The sequence below is a fragment of the Podarcis erhardii genome (genome assembly GCF_964252035.2).
Source record: "Podarcis erhardii genome assembly, chromosome: Z".
Taxonomy (NCBI): Eukaryota; Metazoa; Chordata; class Lepidosauria; order Squamata; family Lacertidae; genus Podarcis; species Podarcis erhardii.
This window is the reverse complement of record NC_138504.1, coordinates 816,064-836,394: the sequence shown is the minus strand read 5'-3', so window position 1 is coordinate 836,394 and position 20,331 is coordinate 816,064. Positions and strand designations below refer to the sequence as shown.

The window sequence follows — 20,331 nt, the reverse complement described above, 5'->3', positions numbered from 1 at the left end:
GGCTAGAATCCAAGGTCATCCAATGAAGTGGAATGGTGGGCTATTCAAGGCAAGACAAAAAAGCAAATACTCCTTTCAAAAGGTTTGACAATAGAATTTGTTGCCACATTATGTGCTGGTGGCCAGGAACTTTAAAAGGAGATTAGACAAATTTATGGATGTCAGGTATACTAAGCACTGCCTCTAGGAGCAGAACACAACTGGAACTGCCAGTTGCCATGAAAACACACGCAGGAGGGGACTACGGCCATGATGCCCTGGTGGGCTTGCTAGACAAAACATCTGGCCAGCCACTGCGAGAAAGATGGTGCTGCAGTACATGGGCTGCCTTTGTGTCTGACCAGCTGCGCTTTTCTTGTGTTCTTATGCCTGCCCATTCTCAACTTTAAAAAACTATCTCCACTCTTAGGTAATAAGAAAGGATTTGGATACACTATATCTAGATTTCAAAGAGGAATTGTAGGTGATAATAATAAACTCTTAAAGAAATGCACAATTTATTGTTAGAATGGGGGACTAAAGATAAATAGGTCAAATCTGTAGTGATTAAATGGGCACAAGATATAGGACACAATATACAAATGGAAGATTGGGAAAAATTATGGAAAGCCAATTTAAAATTTACTGACTGTACTGTATATTGTTAAAAGAGAATTATATGAAAATGATGTATCGATGGTATATCACACCTGTGAAAATGGCAAAAATGTATAGAACAGGCTCCAATAAGTGCTGGAAATGGAAAGGAAAGGAAGGTATGTTTTTTCATATGTGGTGGAATTGTAAAATAATTTAAAATTACTGGGAAATGATTTATAATGAAATAAAAAAATGTTTAAGTTAAATTTTGTTGGGAGGCCAGAAGCTTTTTTATTACACATTTCAGGCAAAGATCTGCCAAAAAATAAGAAGAATTTATTTATGTCTGCTACAACAGCGACTAGGATTTTGCTAGCCGAAAATGGGAAAATGATGAAATACCTGTGAAAGAACAATGGCAAGAAAAACAGATGGTGTATGCTGAAATGGTGAAGTTAAATGAAAGATTAAAAGGTAAGGACAACAGAGACTTTTAAAAAGACTGGGAACCTTTTATCTACAGAAACAATGTAAGGAAATGAATTCACTTGCAGTGTTTGATTGTTGTTGTTGTTTAGTCGTTTAGTCGTGTCCGACTCTTCGTGACCCCATGGACCAGAGCACGCCAGGGTTTGATTAAACACTTACAATTAGCAAAACAAAAAGCAAAAATATAAAAATGAGGTTAAAACATTAAGAACAAAATAAATAATAAGCAGGAGAAATGAATGTGTAAGAAACCAGGAAGAGAAGTTGGGGGAAGTTGGGGGGAAGGGGTAATCGAGAATTTATTTTGTGTTTATATTGTTAGTTGTGATTATGTTAAAAAAGATGCAAAATTCAATAAAAATCATTTTAAAAAACCAAAAACTATCTCCACTCTTGTAGCAGACAGAAAAACCCAAGAACAAAAAGTGAGCTGGGATCCAAGGAATATCTTCCGTGGAACATCTGGCCCAAGTCTGCAACACACCTGGGTCAGTAGCAGAGGCAATGGCACCGAACAAGAGGCAGTCAGTAAAGTAGAAATCTCCTCCAAGCTGTCCCATCACCTTCATCAGAGAAACACAGCCATACATGATGGACCTGGTGATTCAACAGGAACATGGACAGGTAACATTTTCTCATTTCTCATTTAATTTGTATACTGCCTTCCAACATTGCTATATACAAGGCAGTATAAAGGCCACACAACCTACATCAATCCGGCCCAATACAAATAAGTCGTAACCAAAAAATATGACTAGTAAAATAAACTTAAATAAAGTAAGGTAATATTCAATATTTTGCTTCTGATATTACATGATAAAATCAACTCTCAAAATCAGCAATCTGTAATTGTACAGAAAATTATTCCCAACAATTGCAATTCATTACTAGACTATGATTAAGGAAAACAACAGTAAAGTCACAATACAAAAAATACCACAGCCCATGTAAAAATAGATAACTGAGTAGCAAAGTCACATAGCTTGTAACATTACAAAATGCACTAACACAGCATTTTGTTAAATGCTGGTCCAGGGCAGGATAAATGAATATTAATGTGATAATCTCCTCAAGTACAATAACAACACTGATTTTAAACTGAACATTTAGCACCTTCAGATTCCTAAGCTTAATAACAAAAAAACCATAGAGAAATAAGAATGCTTTCTACATCTGGTGTATACTAAACAGCTGCTCAAAGGGGACCATACGCACCCTTCAGAATTCCTACACCCATCACGATCCATTCTCCTTCCATTTTCAAGAAGTCTAGAGGAACAAAGCAAACACTCACCCTATCACAAAGCAGGAAATGGCCGTTCCGAGGAAAGCGTATGCCAAGATGGATCCCAGGTTTCGAAAGAAATGCCGCTAAGAGGCAAGCAAGAGAGTCTTCCATTAAATTAAACTGCTTCAGAGCCGATGGTCAAATACTTGTTCAAGTGGATTCTTGATTACTTGTTCCAAAATGCACAATCTCTCCATTAGCTCAGGCCATGCACCCCCAAGCAGAGAAATAAAATAAAGAGGGTGGCACATGCTTGGGAGATGCAGTGGGTCCCCAGCTCTTACAGAGTCCGGCTGTAATCTTTATTTTTACAACCTACTTGGTTATAGTTTAGAGGCACTACCGTTGCTTCTGGCTTTCCCCAATACAGTGCTTAGGGCAAAGAATAAACGAGTACTGGGGAGGAGAGAAGACTGGGGGTGGACTCCACAGGCTTATAGGCTTGCACACTGCTTGGTCAGAAGCAGGTGATTTTACAATTCATCCTGTCTAGAAAAGTCACAATCCCCGTGGCTCCTTCAAGTAAATTATACTCCTATGACAGTCACTACCACACTGAGAATCAGGGTAGAAGGGGACATATGTGAAGCCTTGGATTACAAAGGATAGTCTTTGATAATGTTCAGATGGAAATCATTTTCCTCGACACGCAGGCACTGGCCTGGTGTGGGTTGTTTATGTTGCTGTTGGAAGTGAAACAGGCACCCATTAGGGGAATTTCCCCTCCTTCTCTCAGAATACTGGAAGTTGAGGCCACCCAATCAAACTGGCATGAAGTCCAGAAACAGAGGGAGAAATAAATAAAACACTTATTCACACCATGCATAACTAATTTATGCAACTCATTACCAAAGATGTGTTGGAGGCCATTAGTTTAGATGGTTTTTTAACAAGGGTTAGAAAGCTTGGTGGAGGATGGGTATATTGAAAGCTAATAGCTTATAACAGCTGAACCTCCAGTGGCAAAACCCTCTGCATAGCTGAGAGCAAACAAGGGAAAGCCACGGCCTCCGGGCTCTGCCCAAGAGCATCTCAGAGGCACCTGGCTGCCACCGTCAGGAACAGAACGCTGGAGCCCTGGTCACAAGCAGCAAAGCAAGCCTTCCGTTCTAAGACAACTGCAGTGATTTTCACTGACAGAAGAAAGGTTCATAGCTCAGTGGGAGAGCACCCGCTTTACATGCAGAAGGACCCAGCATCTCCAGCTATGGGGCCAGGAAGATGCAAAAGCTTCTGAATTCTTTGTTGTGGCCAATGCCAGAAGAGAGCAGCAGAAGGGAGAGGGCACAAGGCTCACCCGGGCCAATTCCTGCCACAATAAATCCAAACAGGCAGATGCCAACTGTGTGCACATGTCTATAATGTAAGTATTACTACAAAGAACAAACAGCCACAACTAATGATCAAACAGTTATTCATTTATATAATCTTAAAGGTTTCACATGACTGCAGTTTATCATCTGATTTGGGGGCGGGGGGGGCGGACTCCTAAGGAAGCTAGAACTTTCAGCCAAGCATTTCAGAGTGAAAGTATGCCCAACCTCTGCTTTTTCTAAAATGTTTCATTAAGAGCAGGTTCTCCATAGATTGTTGTTGGCTAGATATGAGAGGCGAAAGAGCCTTGCAATGAATTCAGAATCTGGAAGCTTCCAAAGGTTCCAAAATATTAGACTTCCGGGTTAGCGCCATCGGCAATGGCGGAATTCCTCTGACTCTGATGAACCCGCTCCGCCAAAATCGGGTCTGGCCGCGGCGGCGAAGGCGGAGACCCTCTAAAAATCCAAGGTGGAGGAAGCCTGGGAATGTGGGATTCGGCTCACACCAGAAGCGCCCCCCCTACCCACATGGAAACCCCTTTTCGGGGGCTCCAAAGTGACGCGGGGTGAGTGGCACGGTGTCTCGAATCGACTGCTATTTTTGCGGAGTGAAGCCGCACAGCCGTTGTCGGAGAGCGCTGACTTCTTTTTGTGGACATTCAGATTTCAAACAACAACCCGTGAGTAGTACGGAAATTGGATTTTTAAAAATATTCTTAAATTCGGCACGATCGGGGAAGGTCCAAACAGGAAGTCCGCCTCCCCTTTCTGTAAATAATTTAAAGCAAAGAACCTGTCAACTAAGGTCGCGGAGAGTTTTTTCCCCTCTTTTTTTCTGTAAAGGACTTTAATTCTACGGATTGACACTATAAGAAATTCTATCTGGAAGCAGGGGAGCCTGCAGGAAAAGAATTAAATTTGGGAATTGATGTGCCACCACCCCCCCCCCGGAACCGGGAGTGGTCCGTGAGAGCCCGTTGATGAAGTATAGAACAATTTGACAGCTGTCAAGCTAGCTGTCAAGACGCAAAAAGAGGACTTTGTTTCTGTTGTCTACATTTGTAACAAGCTTGGCTTTCGAAAAGAAGGAAGGACTGTTACAATTTAACTGGACTTTTGGATCTGTGCTGAAAGGAGTAAAAAGAAACTTAAATTCCCCTAGAGGGAGCTTTGGGATATTGCAGAGAATGGCTGTTGGAAAGGAAATCCAGTCTGAACTGAATAGGACATTCTTTCTCTTGGGAAAGTTGCAAGGTCAAATTGGTGTTTTGACTACAAATGCTACAACTTTGGTCACAAGAGTGAGTACTATCATTGAACCTGATAAGAACTCGGCACAGGAATTTTATTCAACTGAACAAACAGGGAAATCTGAGAAGGAGAATTATGTCGTCTCTGAAGAGAAGAAAGGGGGAGCCGTAACCCTGCAGATGCGAAAGGAGAGCTGCAATTTGAGACCTGACATGATGGCAACAAGGGGAAATAAATTTTTGAAGATGGAAGCTTGGCCTGAATTGGAAAGTGAAAGATGGAGAGATCTCCTTACGTGGAAATCAGATGACCCTAGGATTATAAATTTGATCCAGGTGGAAGTAATACCAATGAGACGGAAACATGGAAGGTGCCTAAAGAAGCCAGGGTGGCTATCTAAAGAACTTTTAACTGAGTTAAGATTAAAAAAGGATGTGTACAAAAAATGGAAAAGGGGGGAACCACCAAAGAGGAAGTCAAACAAATAGCCAGCACGTGTAGACACAAAGTCAGAAAAGCTAAAGCACAGAATGAACTCAGGCTTGCTAGAGAGGTTAAAAGCAACAAAAAAGGCTTTTATGGGTATGTTCGTAGCAAAAGGAAGAACAAAGAAACAGTGGGGTCACTCAGAGGAGAAGATGGTGAAATGCAAACAGGGGATACAGAAAGGGCTGAACTCCTCAAAGCCTTCTTTGCCTCAGTCTTCTCCGATAAAGAAAACAATGCCCGACCTGAAGAATTTGGAGCAAATGATTCAGCAGAGGAAACACAGCCCAGAATAACTAAGGAGATAGTACAAGAATACTTGGCTAGTTTAGATGTATTCAAGTCTCCAGGGCCAGATGAACTGCATCCAAGAGTATTAAAAGAACTGGCAGATATGATCTCAGAACCACTGGCAGTCATCTTTGAGAATTCCTGGAGAACAGGCGAAGTCCCGGCAGACTGGAGGAGGGCAAATGTTGTCCCTATTTTCAAAAAGGGGAAAAGAGAGGACCCAAATAATTACCGCCCAGTCAGTCTGACATCAATACCAGGGAAGATTCTGGAGCAGATCATTAAGCAAAAAGTCTGTGAGCACCTAGAAAGGAATACTGTGATCACCAATAGTCAGCATGGATTTCTGAAAAATAAGTCATGTCAGACTAACCTGATCTCGTTTTTTGACAGAATTACAAGCCTGGTAGATGAAGGGAACGCAGTGGATGTAGCCTACCTTGATTTCAGCAAGGCATTTGACAAGGTGCCCCATGATATTCTTGTAAAGAAGCTGGTAAAATGCGGACTTGACTATGCTACCACTCAGTGGATTTGTAACTGGCTGTCTGACCGAACCCAAAGGGTGCTCATCAATGGTTCCTCTTCATCCTGGAGAAGAGTGACTAGTGGGGTGCCACAGGGTTCTGTCTTGGGCCCGGTCTTATTCAACATCTTTATCAACGACTTGGATGATGGACTCAAGGGCATCCTGATCAAATTTGCAGATGACACCAAACTGGGAGGGGTGGCTAACACCCCAGAGGACAGGATCACACTTCAAAACGACCTGGACAGATTAGAGAACTGGGCCAAAACAAACAAGATGAATTTTAACAGGGAGAAATGTAAAGTATTGCACTTGGGCAAAAAAAATGAGAGGCACAAATACAAGATGGGTGACACCTGGCTTGAGAGCAGTACATGTGAAAAGGATCTAGGAGTCTTGGTTGACCACAAACTTGACATGAGCCAACAGTGTGACGCGGCAGCTAAAAAAGCCAATGCAATTCTGGGCTGCATCAATAGGAGTATAGCATCTAGATCAAGGGAAGTAATAGTGCCACTGTATTCTGCTCTGGTCAGACCTCACCTGGAGTACTGTGTCCAGTTCTGGGCACCACAGTTCAAGAAGGACACTGACAAACTGGAACGTGTCCAGAGGAGGGCAACCAAAATGGTCAAAGGCCTGGAAACGATGCCTTATGAAGAACGGCTAAGGGAGCTGGGCATGTTTAGCCTGGAGAAGAGGAGGTTAAGGGGTGATATGATAGCCATGTTCAAATATATAAAAGGATGTCACATAGAGGAGGGAGAAAGGTTGTTTTCTGCTGCTCCAGAGAAGCGGACACGGAGCAATGGTTCCAAACTACAAGAAAGAAGATTCCACTTAAACATTAGGAAGAACTTCCTGACAGTAAGAGCTGTTCGACAGTGGAATTTGCTGCCAAGGAGTGTGGTGGAGTCTCCTTCTTTGGAGGTCTTTAAGCAGAGGCTTGACAACCATATGTCAGGAGTGCTCTGATGGTGTTTCCTGCTTGGCAGGGGGTTGGACTCGATGGCCCTTGTGGTCTCTTCCAACTCTATGATTCTATGATTCTAAGTTGGAGCTTTGGGGACATTTGGATCTGAAAGGAGAATGAAACAAGATTTGGAATACCCCATAGGCTTTACTTTTAAGTATGGAGGTTTGGCTGGAAGGAATGTGGATGCTGTTGGGTTGGAGCTTCCCCGAGATTTGGCTTTCAATACGAAGGACTATCAAAAAGACTGGCAGAGGGGACATGAGAGAGACTTAAGAGCCTCGGATGTAAGATCTCCGGGCTAATGGCTTTTTGAGATTGATGGACTTATGTTGGGGACTGAAACCGGGAAGGGGGTATGGGTGGAATGGAAATTGGGAACTCAAAGGGTATACAATATAATCTGCTTTTTTGTTTTTTTATGAGAGTTGGGAAATTCGTGGAAGGGAATCTTTTTCGACCTTGGAGAAACGTCTCAAGAATAGGTATTGATCTGTAGGTTTGGATGGGAGTGGTTTTTAAAATAAATTAAATTACTTAAATGAAAATAAGGTTGTAAGGATTTGCAGAAATAACGATTTGAACTAGAATACAAAAATGGGAGGTGTGAGGAGGTCAAGGAAATAAGTAAAGGAAGAAAGTTATGTAAAGGTTTAATCTGTTCTTTTTTCTCTTTTTTAAGTGAGTGTATTTCCTTTTTTGTTGTTGTTGTATTTTTTTTTTTGTATTTTGTATTTTTCATTTTTTTTCTTTCTGTAACTCTTAAACTTTGAATAAATATTATTTTTTTAAAAAACAAAGGTTCCAAAATATTGTTCTGAGTTCAATAGCTGTCTGAACAATTGCTTAAAACAGAGTTCAAAAGATGCACAAGATTGCTCCACTGGACTCCCACGTCAACCAAGTTGGAATGATTATCACCCATATAAACAACAAAAAACCTGCCCCCGAGGAGGGGAACCTGTGCCCCCCCCGCAACATTGCTGGATTTCAGCATCCATCAACCCCAGCCAGCAAGACCCTGATTGCGGCGGAGGAGTTGTGATTCAGATGGAGGTTCACTGCCCACAATGTAACACATTCTAAACAGCATAGGAAGCCTATACAAATACAAAAACTCCTTGCAGCAGAAATTATCCCACATGAGTACCATGGCTCATCTAGCTAAAGCAGCATCAATCATGCGCAGACTCACAGGAACCCTGTGGTTGCCAGAAGTTTAAAAATATAAGGAGAAGAAAGACAAGGAGGAGAAACCTACTCAGTAACTGTGTGCACTCATTGGTCATGAAATGCTAAAAAGGTGGTACACGGGGAGGGGGGAGTTGAAAATGGGGTGTGAGGGGGGAATGAAGAGTGTGTTGTGGAGGACAGCATGGCTGGTTGACTGGAACAAGAACGTTCCATTTTGCTGCAGGTCCCATTCATTACAAACAATACCTGGATGTGCAAGAAAGCCTGTTTTCAGTCACAGGACAGGTTGCACAAGTTGGCATGGGTGGCATAAGAAGACAGGGTGTTGTGTTGCTGCTCTTCTCCTTCTCCCCTTCACTTTTTAAATTCTTCTGAAGCATCACTTGAAAGTTTAAAATAACTTTGAAAGTTAAATAGGGTTGCCATATTTCAAAAAGTCAAAATCTGGACACAAAGATTGTTGAGCTTTTTTAGTTTTGAACAAAGTGGTTGAGCTTTTTAGCAAAATCTCAAAGACAACTGAGCTATTTTGGGGGGAAATTGCAAAAATATAGACTTCTAAAATACTGTATAGACTTCCAAATTCCGGACATGTGGCAACATTTCTGCCATTCCAGAAAAGTGATGGCAGCACAGGCTGCATCCTCCTGGGCCAGTTCTCCTGCAACACCTTACTCTGAGGAAGGGCCAAGGAGGGGGAGGGGCCCAGACATTAAAAGTAAGGCAAGGAGGAGAGGCAGCAGGTGGGGGCAGGAGGTGTGCTAATTTGTTGTTTTGCTCAATAAGTGGGCTAGGCCTGCAAACAGTTATAATAGCTCTACAGCTTTTTAAAAAGAAGCTTTGTGTCCTCCCGTTGCTCGGTCCCTGCTCCTGCCAACCTAGCAGTTCAAAAGCACATCAAAGTGCAAGTAGATAAACAGGTACTGCTCCGGCAGGAAGGTAAACGGCGCTTCCGTGCGCTGCTCTGGTTCGCCAGAAGCGGCTTAGTCATGCTGGCCACATGACCCGGAAGCTGTACGCCGGCTCCCTCGGCCAATAAAGCAAGATGAGCGCCGCAATCCCAGAGTCGGCCACGACTGGACCTAATGGTCAGGAGTCCCTTCACCTTTAACACATTAATGCTGAGATGGACAGCATCATTACCTGAGCCTACAGGATAGAGCAGAATTCACATCTGACAAAGGTGTAAAAGCACCAGAATTTCTTTCAACATATTAAAGCATCGGTTTAAACGAGGAAGGACATACCCTTTTCAAGCTGTATCCTGCATAAAATATAATTGGAGGGAGCAAGATGTTGAAGAATACTTCTGGATCGAATGTCACCTGTAGAAGTTTTTTTTTAAAAAAGAACAAATAAAAATCCAGGTAAGGAAAGTTTTACATAAGACTGTATATAAAGCTTAATTAAGTTCACTTTAAATCAAGAATAAAAACGTTAGCAAACACAACCGCTTCAGGGAGCCAAATGTTTGGCTTTTACAACCTGGGAACAATGGATAATTTCACAAGAAAAAGCTCTCATTACTCTAAACAGGAACACCCTTCACCATACCTGGAACTGGAAAGTTTTAGGTAATACAGAAATGTGATTTGTGTGTACAGGGAGAAAAAAAGGAGAAGGCTACACATAGGAAACTTCCATTCTGGAGGCTCTACCTAAGGAATTTAAGATGAAATAGATAGTGCTATTAGCTAATTACCTTGGAGTGCATGAGGGTGGGCAGACAAGGATGGGAAAGGAATTCAGGGCACATGAACAGGTTTCCATAACAGAACACAGAAGGACCAATGGGATGATGGTGGTGGTGGTGGTGGTGGTGGTGGAGGAGGAGGAGATACATGAGAAAGCCTACCAAACCAGGTTTCTTGCTTGGTTGCTTCAGGGCCCACTGGCCCTGGTCAGCCCAGCCCAACCAGACTGGTTTGGAAAGCCAGAGGTGGAACTGAGAAACCCTTTCCAGGGTGGAGGGGCAAAGAAGAGAAGGGAGAAAACCAGCTTACCTTTCTGAGCATCTCATTATCCTGAACGTTATTAGGTTCGTGGGAACTGATTTCCCCTTTCAGGGTATACTCGTAGAACTTCCCACTGAGGTTTACCAACAGAGTTGCAGGGCTGGTCTGCACTGGGCAGCTTAAAGTCACGTTGTTGATATCACTGGGAATGTGGATGCCATAGCGAAGGACGACACCCACCAGGACACCTGTGAATAGTAAATTCAGTGCTCTTTCAGTGTCTGCCCGGTTGTCTTCTGCCAATGGTTTTACTCTGCTGCTGTGGTTGTATTTTGTTTTGATCAAACTGCACCCGCCAGGCACCCTTCAGATATTTTGGACGACCGCTGCCATCAGCCCCAGAAAGCAAGATCATGCTGGCCAGGGCTGGTGAGTATTGTTTTGGACTGATGGGAGAAGTTTTGATCAGGAGCGTGCTAGGCTCACAAAGGCCGTTTTAGATTTTGTGTTTCATGTTCTATTTTTATAGTTTAGCGCCTTCCTTTGTAACCTGCAAGCTACTGGGAGAATTCCTGTTAGTGGGCAGTATATAAATACTGTAAATAAATAAAGTGAAAGGGAGCGCTGAATGAGAAGAACTGCAGCCACAGCCAAGAGATTTTAAGGCTTGGGGCTACAAGATCTCAGGATGTAACACTCAAAGAACCGCTTTGTTTGCCACATTTGTAAAGTGCACAAGTGAAACTGTGATGTATGCACAAAGTAAACACATTAAAAAAAATGTGCAAGTAGAGACTACAAGGAACTTGGACTGTCTGTCCAAGGCACTTAATTACTATAAGGACTCATAAAAATAGCGAGAGAAACACTTGGACAAACCCTCCATGCTCACATGACACATGCTCATGATGCTATTAGGAACTATCTTGCATAACAGATTGACTAAAGGGAGCAAGAGGGGAGAGGAGAGAGGAAGGCTGAGCAACAGCGGAGTAGCCTGGGAGCAAGGAAGTGGCTAGTCCCCTGACAGAGAAGGGGCAGCGTTTCTGGGGTTGGTGCTACAAGAAGCATCCTAAGGCATTGGCCGGGCTGGGCCAGCTTGCTAAAAGAAGGCTGCACTCAGTTAGCCTGCCTGCCTCCCAGGAAGGAAGGAGGAAGGAAGGAAGGGCCATAGCTCAGAAGCAAAAGCATACACATTGCATGCAAAAGGTCCTTGGTTCAATCCCCAGCATCTCCACATCCCTGCCTGAACCCATGCTGTCCACCAGCAGGCATAGAAAATACTGAACTAGGTGGCTCTTCCTACAACCTTTTCATTGCGCAGGTCTGGCCCCTCCTTCCAGGAGATCAGCCTCTTCACTGCTTCTCAGGTGTCAATGTTCCCTACAAAGCAGAATTCCATTTGATAATGCTGATCTTCTGGAAAGCCCCCCCCCCCCCATCTGAATTGACGGTTTGGAACTCAGAGGCTTCTTAAAAGCTCAGGGAAGGAAATTTCCATGACACTGTCAACTACCTCTTTGCTTTACAGTGGTACCTAGGTTCTCAAATGCCTTGATACTCAAACAACTTGGAACCCAAACACTGCAAGCTCGGAAGGAACTGTTCTGGTTTGCGAACTTTTTTCAGAAGCCAAACATGATCTGTTTTGAGTGCCACACTTCTGTTTTGAGTGTTACACTGAGGTCTGTCTGTTTTTGCTATTCATTTGCGTTTTCATAGCTCTTTTTTGTTTTTGTTACTGTGTGGTACCCAGTTCAGCTACTGATTGATTGACTGACTGACTGTGTGACTGCAGTGCATCATTTATTGCTTTCATTTTATGGATCCATGGTCTCGTTAGATAGTAAAATTCATGTTCAATTGCTGTTTTAGGGTTGTTTTTAAAAGTCTGAAACAGATGAATCCATTTTGCATTACTTTCTATGGGAAAGTGCATCTTGCTTTTAGAAAGCTTTGGTTTTGGAACAGACTTCCGGAACGGATTAAGTTTGAGAATCAAGGTACCACTGTACTCTGTACCCTGAGCACATGGGTAAAGTCCTTGCCTATATGAGAGAGAATGGAACAGGACTTGAGAAACAGCACTTGCTTCACTTCTCAGAAAGATCTGGTAACCAACAAGAGGGGAAAGCAACCAATACATCTAAGTACGATATTATTTGTTGAATCTCTTTAGCCATCTTTCTCTTTTTAAAAAATAAATAAATATTTTTTATTAGTTTTCATTTGCCACATACACATAAACATAAACCTAAACAAAAAATAAATTAGAAAACACGTACACTTACACATAAAACAAGAAAAAGAATTAATAAAAGGCATAAAAGAAATTAAAAGGAGAACATTAGACACAAACAACAGATTTAAATATACATTTCAAATATACATACTGACTTCCTTCCCTGCTGGTTTTGGGTTTCTTAAATTAAAGGCTTCATTTTCTGCAGCTCGTATTGATTACTAGTTTATACATCGTAAGTTTATAACAGACCTACTATAGTTGGTAAATTTCTATAGTTTCCTTCAATATAGGCCATAAATTTATTCCAATCTCCAATAAACTTTGTATTTTTTTTATTTCTGACCCTTTGCGTCATTCTTGCCAATTCGACGAATTCAAATAATTTTGTCTGCCAATCCCTCACTTTTGGGATGTTTGTGCTTTTCCAGTTTTGTGCGATTAATATTCTGGCCGCTGCTGTCGAATATTGAAATAGAGTCCTGTCTTCTTTCTTAATTTCTTCTCCAATGATTCCTAATAAAAAGGCCTCTGGCTTTTTAGGGAATGTGTACTTAAATATTTTTTTTAACTCATTATAAATCAGATTCCAAAATTTCTTTACTTCCTCACATGTCCACCACATATGTAGGAAGTTACCTTCTTTTATTTTGCATTTCCAGCAGGCCTTATTTCCTGTCTTATACATCTTATTTAATTTTACAGGGGTTATATACCACCTGTATATCATCTTCTCTAGATTTTCTCTAATTGCCACGCTTGCCGTAAACTTTATCCCCTCATTCCACAGTTTTGACCATTTTTCATATTCTATGTTATACCCCAGATCCATCGCCCATCTTACCATAACCTCCTTAATTTCTTCGTCTTTTGTATCCCATTCTAATAATATGTCATACATTTTAGATAATAATTTGGTTTTACTTTCAATTATTTCAATCTGGAATTTGGATTTCTTTTCATTCATTCCTATTTTTTTGTCTTCCGTCCATTTTGCATTTATTTGATGATATTGTAGCCAGCCTGTTATTTTTCCTTTCAAATCTTCATATGGTCTTAATTTCCAGCCACCTTCAGATCTTATCAATAGGTCTTTGTATGTCAGCCTTTGCTCTTCCATATTTGCTTTTTTGATTATTAGGATATCTGTTGGGGACAGCCACCAAGGTGTTTTCCATTCTAAAAGTTTTTTATTTTTTTCCCAGACTTTGTATATTGGACCTCTAATAATATGACTTGAGAACCCTTTGTGAACCTTTTCTTTGTTTGACCAAAGATAAGCATGCCAACCGAACCTGTTGTTGGACCCCTCTAAGTCCAATAGGTCGGTGTTCTCTAAGGTTATCCAGTCTTTAACCCAGCATAGGGAGGCAGCCTCGAAGTATAATTTTAAGTTCGGGACTGAAAACCCCCCCCTTTCCTTTCGGTCTGTGAGTAGTTTAAACCTAATTCTCGGCCTTCTCCCCTGCCATATGAATCTCGAAAGTATTTTCTGCCAGTCTTTGAATATTTTAGAGCCTCTAATCACAGGGATGTTCTGAAACAAGAACAACACTCTTGGAAGTACATTCATTTTTATTGCCTCCATCCTACCTATCCACGAAAGTTTGATTCTATTCCAAATATCAAGATCTTTTTTTATCTCCTTCCACATTGTTAAATAATTATCTTGAATTAAATTTATATTTTTTGATGTAAGCCATATTCCTAGATATTTTATTTTCTTAGCCACCTTGATTCCATGTTGTCTTTCTAATTTTTCTCTTTCATCTTTTCCCAGATTCTTGGTCAGCATTTTTGTCTTTGATTTGTTCAATTTGAAACCGGATAGCTTGCCATATTCCTCTAATATCTCCAGCGCTTTACTAATACTTTTTTGTGGTTCTTCCAGAGATAGCATCAGGTCATCTGCATACGCTTTTAGTTTGTATTCCTTTATTCCTACTTTAATCCCTTGAATCTCTGGAGTTGTTCTTATTTTATTCGCTATCACTTCTAGTACCATAATAAATAAAAGCGGGGAGAGAGGGCATCCCTGCCTTGTTCCTTTTTCGATTTCAAATGTATCTGTAAGGTTATTATTTATGATCAGTTTAGCTGATTGTCTTGAGTATATTGCCTCTATTCCTTTCATAAACTCGCCCTCTATCCCCGCTTTTTCCATAGATTTTAGCAGGAACAGCCAAGAAACATTATCAAACGCTTTTTCCGCGTCTATAAATAACAGTGCCGCAGGTACTTCATTATTAGTCTCCAAATATTCAATTATGTTTATGATATGCCTTACATTATCTTTCAGAAATCTGTTTGGGAGGAATCCTGCCTGGTCTTTGTGAATTAAATTTATTAGACACTTTTTCAATCTATTCGCCATGATTTCTGCATAGATTTTATAATCATTATTTAGTAAAGATATCGGCCTATAGTTCTTAATATTCAATTTATCCGTGTCTGGTTTAGGGATTAGTGTAATATGAGCCTCCCTCCATGACCCTGGTATTCTTCCTCCTCCTAAAATGTTATTCATAGTATCGCAAAGTGCTGGTGTCAATTGATTCTCTAAAACTTTATAATATTTGGCAGACAAACCATCCGGTCCCGGGGCCTTTCCCGATTTCATTTTTCTTATTGCAATCTGGATTTCTTCTATTTTTATGGGCTTATTTAACTGAGCTCTTTCTTCTTCTGTTACGGTCTTCCCACTGTGTTCCTCTAAATATTTTTCTATTTGGATTGGGTCTTCCTCTTCTCTCTTACATAACTTCTCATAGAATTTAAGAAAAAATCTTTGTATCCTTTTTGGGTCCTCTATCATCTCTTCCTCTGTTTTTATTTTATTTATCACCATTTGTTTTTGTCTTCTTCTGAGTTGCCAGGCTAGTAATTTTCCGGTTTTATTCGCTGACTCAAAATATTTTTGCTTCATTAACTTAATTTTCCATTCAATTTCTTGATTTGTTAACATAGAGTATTGTGTTTGTAATATTTTTATTGTTTGTATACTTTGTTCATCTTTCGGGTTTTCTGTTAATTTTTTCTCGGAATCTCTTAGCTGTCTAAGTATCTCTTCTTTCTTTTGTTGTCTTATTTTCTTCTTGTAATTGTTCTGCTGAATGAAGAAACCTCTTAAGACAGCCTTACTGGCATCCCAAACTACTTCTATGTTTGTTTCTGCATTAAGATTCAAATCAAAATATTCTTTAAGAGTTGCTTTAGCCTTCCCAATAACTTCTTCACTGTCTAATAAATATTCATTCAACCTCCATCTGAAACCTCCTTGTGATACACCTCTTAATTCCAGTATTATCGAATTATGGTCGGAGAGGGTTCTTGGTTGGATTTCACATTTTAAACATCTTAAGGTGAGTTCTCTCGAGATCCAGATTTGGTCTATTCTGCCCCAACTTTTGTGTACCTCTGAGAAAAAGGTGAATTGCTTTTCCATTGGATGTTTATGTCTCCAGATGTCTATTAAGTCCATATTTTCTTCCAAGTCTTCAAATGATTTTGGTAGCTTCCCTTGGTTTCGTTTTTTCTTTTCCGTTTGTCTGTCAATTTCTGGTACGGGTACTGCATTGAAGTCTCCCAATAATATCGTCTTATTATTTTCTAGTTCCAATAAGACTTGTTCTAATTTCTTAAAAAATTCTAATTTATTTGAATTTGGAACGTATATATTTACCACATTTAGTTTTTCCCCTTGGAAGTTGATCTGCACCCCCAATATCCTTCCTTCCTCATCTTTGTAAATCAATTTAGGTTCCCATTTTTCATTGACATATGTTACTACTCCCCTTTTTTTCTCTACCGTAGAATTTACAAATTCTGCTCCTAGTTTTTTGTCTAGTAAAATGTGTTTATGCTTTTTAGTCACATGCGTCTCTTGTATACAAATTACATCAAGTTTTTTCCTTTTTAAGACGCTTACAATTTTATTCCTTTTGGTTTTTTCATTCATGCCATTTACATTCCATGTTAAGATTTTCAAATTCATTATCACGTTTATCTACTAAAAGACCAGTAAATTACCAATTTAGATTCGGGTAGTTTGGCTTTCTGTTTCTTCTTCTTCCTCTTCGACTTCTTCCTCCCCTACTTCCTCCTCTCCTTCATCCTCCACCCCCCCTCCCCTGCCTCCCCCTCCCCCGCCCTCTCTTTCATGCCTCCTCCCTCCTCTGTGTTTCCGCTTTTCCCTCCATGTCTCTCCTCCATCCTCCCGAGATCTTTTTCATATCTACGCAGAAATTTACCCACTTCCTGACAGTCAGTAATCTTAAATCTTTTCTCCTTATAGAAAAAGGAAATCCCTTCAGGAAATTCCCATCTATGTTGTATGCCATTCTTTTTCAAAGTATTTACTAACTGTTTGTAACCCTCTCTTTTGCGTAGAAGCCTGGTTGGTATTTCTTTAAAGATAATAATTGGTCTACCATCAATTATTAGCCTCTTTTGGTAACTTTCTCTTAGAATTATATTTCTCATCTCTATTGATTTGAAAATCACTAAACAATCTCCTGGAGCCTTTTTGAGTTTAGTTTGTTTGGGCCTTATTTTTATCCTAAAGGCATTCTCTATTGTTTGTGCAACTTCCTCTTCGTTAAATACTAACCATTTCGCCAATTCTCTAATCATTTTTCCTTTGATGTCTTCATTAATTTCTTCTCCTACTCCTCGGAATTTTAGGTTTAACTGTTTTTGTTTCATTTCCATCATGGACAGATTGTCCAAGACCTGGTCCTGGCTCCTGTTCAGTTCTCTAAAATTCTCTTTTAATTTTTCTGCCTCCTTTCTCTGATCTTTCATCTCTTTTTGTATTTTCTTATTTGAATCCTCTAGAATCTTTGATCGAGTCGTCAACTCTTTTATCTTGTTTGACAATTCACCTACCGCGTCCTCTATTTTCTTATCAATCGATTCCTGCATCTCTCCTAATTTTCTCTCCATATGGATCTCATTCTGTTTGAATTCCTCCTTTATTTTCAACCATAGTATATCTAGGTCTTTAATTTCTTCTTGTAGAGATGCTTTTCTCTCTGATGGTGTTCCTCCTACCTTTTTCCCATTCTTTCCCGCCATTGTCTCCACTTCCACTCTCCCTCACCTTTTATCCTTAATCTTACACAAATTTTGATTTCTTATATCTCTCCCCTAGAGGGCGCACAATCTTAATCAGTTTTCTCATAAGATGTACATTAACCTTCCCCTTAGACCAGTTGAAACGATATTGTCAGATTGATCAATCAAATGTCCCCCACACTTCAAATATTTTCCTAGTATGTCAGACTATTTTAACACTTTACCTTTATAATTTTTCCAACTCTAACACACTACCTTCAGATCTAAAATAAATTCATTAGATTTCACTTACCACCTATACGTTTATCAAACCGAAACTTGTTAATAATATGAAAATATAATGATATGATAAGATCAGTTTTAAGAGTTGTTATTCTTATATAGGGGGGATGTGTAAAAGGGAGGGAGAAAGCAGTAAGATCAGGGGTTAGAAGAGTTGTATGTTTGTCCAATGTCCAGCTTTTATTTCTAGTAGGGGCAATTTACTTCTTCTTCTTTGATCACTCTTCAGCCACTTGTTTGGCTTAATCCAATTTCGCGTGGTATAAGTAGTATTTGTCAGACTAGTTAGTAATCCGAATAAGTAATATTCTTTCAAAAAAAAAATAAGCGTGACTAAAGATTTAGAGAGGGAGGAGATAGGGTGAAGGGTAGGAGGAATGGGGAGGGGAGGGGGAGGGGGCAGGAGGTTCCAAGGTTTCAGAGTTTCAATGCAGTCCAAAGATAGTCCGTAAGAGAGAAAAGAGTTCCAAATAATGAGGAGAGGAAATTTGCAGCTAGTTTTCAACTACTGAGAATTGCTGGAACCTTCCAGTCGAGGAGGTTGTGTTGAAAGGAAAGTTCAGGAATGCAAAATTATCTATTGTTCAATATATGGGGGGAGGGGGTGAAGGCTTCTGTTCCCACCCCCTATTAAACTCAGAATGATTTAAGTCCTTCAGCAAGCGAAGTATCTCATAAATATAGTTTAATCCTTTGTGGCATGGTGAAAAAAGTAAAGTCCTACTGGTGCTGTATATAGAAAAAAAAGAAAATAAAAATGCTGTCGAATCATCTATAAACCGATTATTGATAAAGAATGGGAAAAGGCAGAAGTCCAAAATAAGAGTAAAAAGAGGAAGTTAAAAGTCCGAAATCTTCTAGGTTATTTTGAGCAATGTAAAATCCGTAGTCCGAGCTGGAGAGGTGGGGGGAGGAGGTAATTACTTACTTATTTGCACTGTAACGGGTAGATGATAAATAAAGAGTAAAAAGTTCTCTTCCAACTCCGTTACAATCTTTGTTTGATTCAACTTTCCGCTTCGCCTCTCTCCCTCTCTTGTCCTTCTCCTTCTAATTGCAACCTCCGCTGAGTCTGCAGCGTTCTTTCTTTATATCAGCTCACTTTAAATCTTCCTCTTATTCTTATTCTTTCGTGCACCCCCAACTCAATACAAAGTCTCTTAAAGTTTTCTCTTCGTTTTGCTACTTTTCTTTTGTTTTGTATCCTTTGCCTCGCTTAGCTACTAGCAAGGACTTTCAGTTCCCACTTTCTACAGCGGGTAAGTGGTAGTTTCTTTGTTTCACTCTTACGATTTTAAGTCCAGTGACATCTTAACTCCGAAAAACAGGTCGGGCTCCTTATTTTTTAATCCTCTTACATCCGACGCTCCTTTAGTTAATAGCTCTTAATTTTAACTCCAAATGAATCTTTCAACACCAAGGGCGTCTGTTCTTAAAGTTACGGAGATTTGTCGCCATTACAGTGAGAGCTAGAGGCATCGCCACACAGGGTCCGCAGAGCTTACCGTTGCGTTTCTCAGTCCCGTCGCTCCCGAGTCTCTCCAAAGTGAAAAAAAAACCCGGAGGGGCAGCGGAACCTTTCCAACGCTGTTGGTTAGCATTCCCTCAAGGGGGCCCCCCCTTGAGATTTTGGGGTCGCAGTGCCCTTGCGTTGCCCCTTAAAACCCTGTGCGGTTCGGAGAGGCTTCTCCGCGCTCCCTTACAGCTGGCGATCCAAACCGGAAGTCCTCTCTTTAGCCATCTTTCTCAATAACGACGCAGAATATATTTATATTTCGGTTTATACAGAAATATAAAAACATATAAAACGAATATAAAAGATACACAACAAAGGATATAAGTTACTGGTGGTTAGTCCCTAGTCTGGAGGTCTGGTTTGGCCATCTATGCGAATTTTTCTGGTTGTCTAAGAACAAATAATTTTGGCAGCGGTGATGTAAAAATTGTTTGTTTGAAAAAAAGAGATGCAGCTCAGCACCCTGACAGTAATGCCAACCGTCCCCTTCTTCATCTCAGACTGATCATTTGATGAGAGAGGGGGAGATGAGCTATGTGGATCAGCTGGAGGGGTGCCTCTGGGTCCTCTGGGTAAGGGGGGGCAACCACCCCCACCCCTTGTGTGTGTTCCCCAAACAGCTGGCTAAGGGTCAATGTGGTTCTCAATGGGTGGTTAGCCATGCATTATAGGCAGACTTTAGGAAGATATTACAAACATAACCATTTAAAGTTTATGTAAGAGTTATCCATAGAAATATGTCCATGGTGAGACTCAAGAACTGGACCTAAGAGAAACCTAGGATGCTGATCCTGGATACATCTTGGAAACAAGGCAGAACCTACATGTACCCCATGAGAAAGTGACTGAGGTTGTCCTGATGAT

General features: G+C 40.5%; 1 protein-coding gene across 1 annotated transcript in view; it reads right to left on the bottom strand.

Moving 5' to 3' along the window:
- Positions 1-20,331, bottom strand: part of SLC9A6 (solute carrier family 9 member A6) — a 63,668-nt gene that overhangs the window by 33,727 nt on the left and 9,610 nt on the right. Inside the window, exons 2-5 of the mRNA XM_081846857.1 lie at positions 10,400-10,599; positions 9,644-9,721; positions 2,363-2,439; positions 1,553-1,665 (exon numbers count right to left, since the gene is read on the bottom strand). Of these exons, the coding sequence (XP_081702983.1) occupies positions 1,553-1,665; positions 2,363-2,439; positions 9,644-9,721; positions 10,400-10,599 (468 nt within the window). The remainder of the gene's footprint in view (positions 1-1,552; positions 1,666-2,362; positions 2,440-9,643; positions 9,722-10,399; positions 10,600-20,331) is intronic.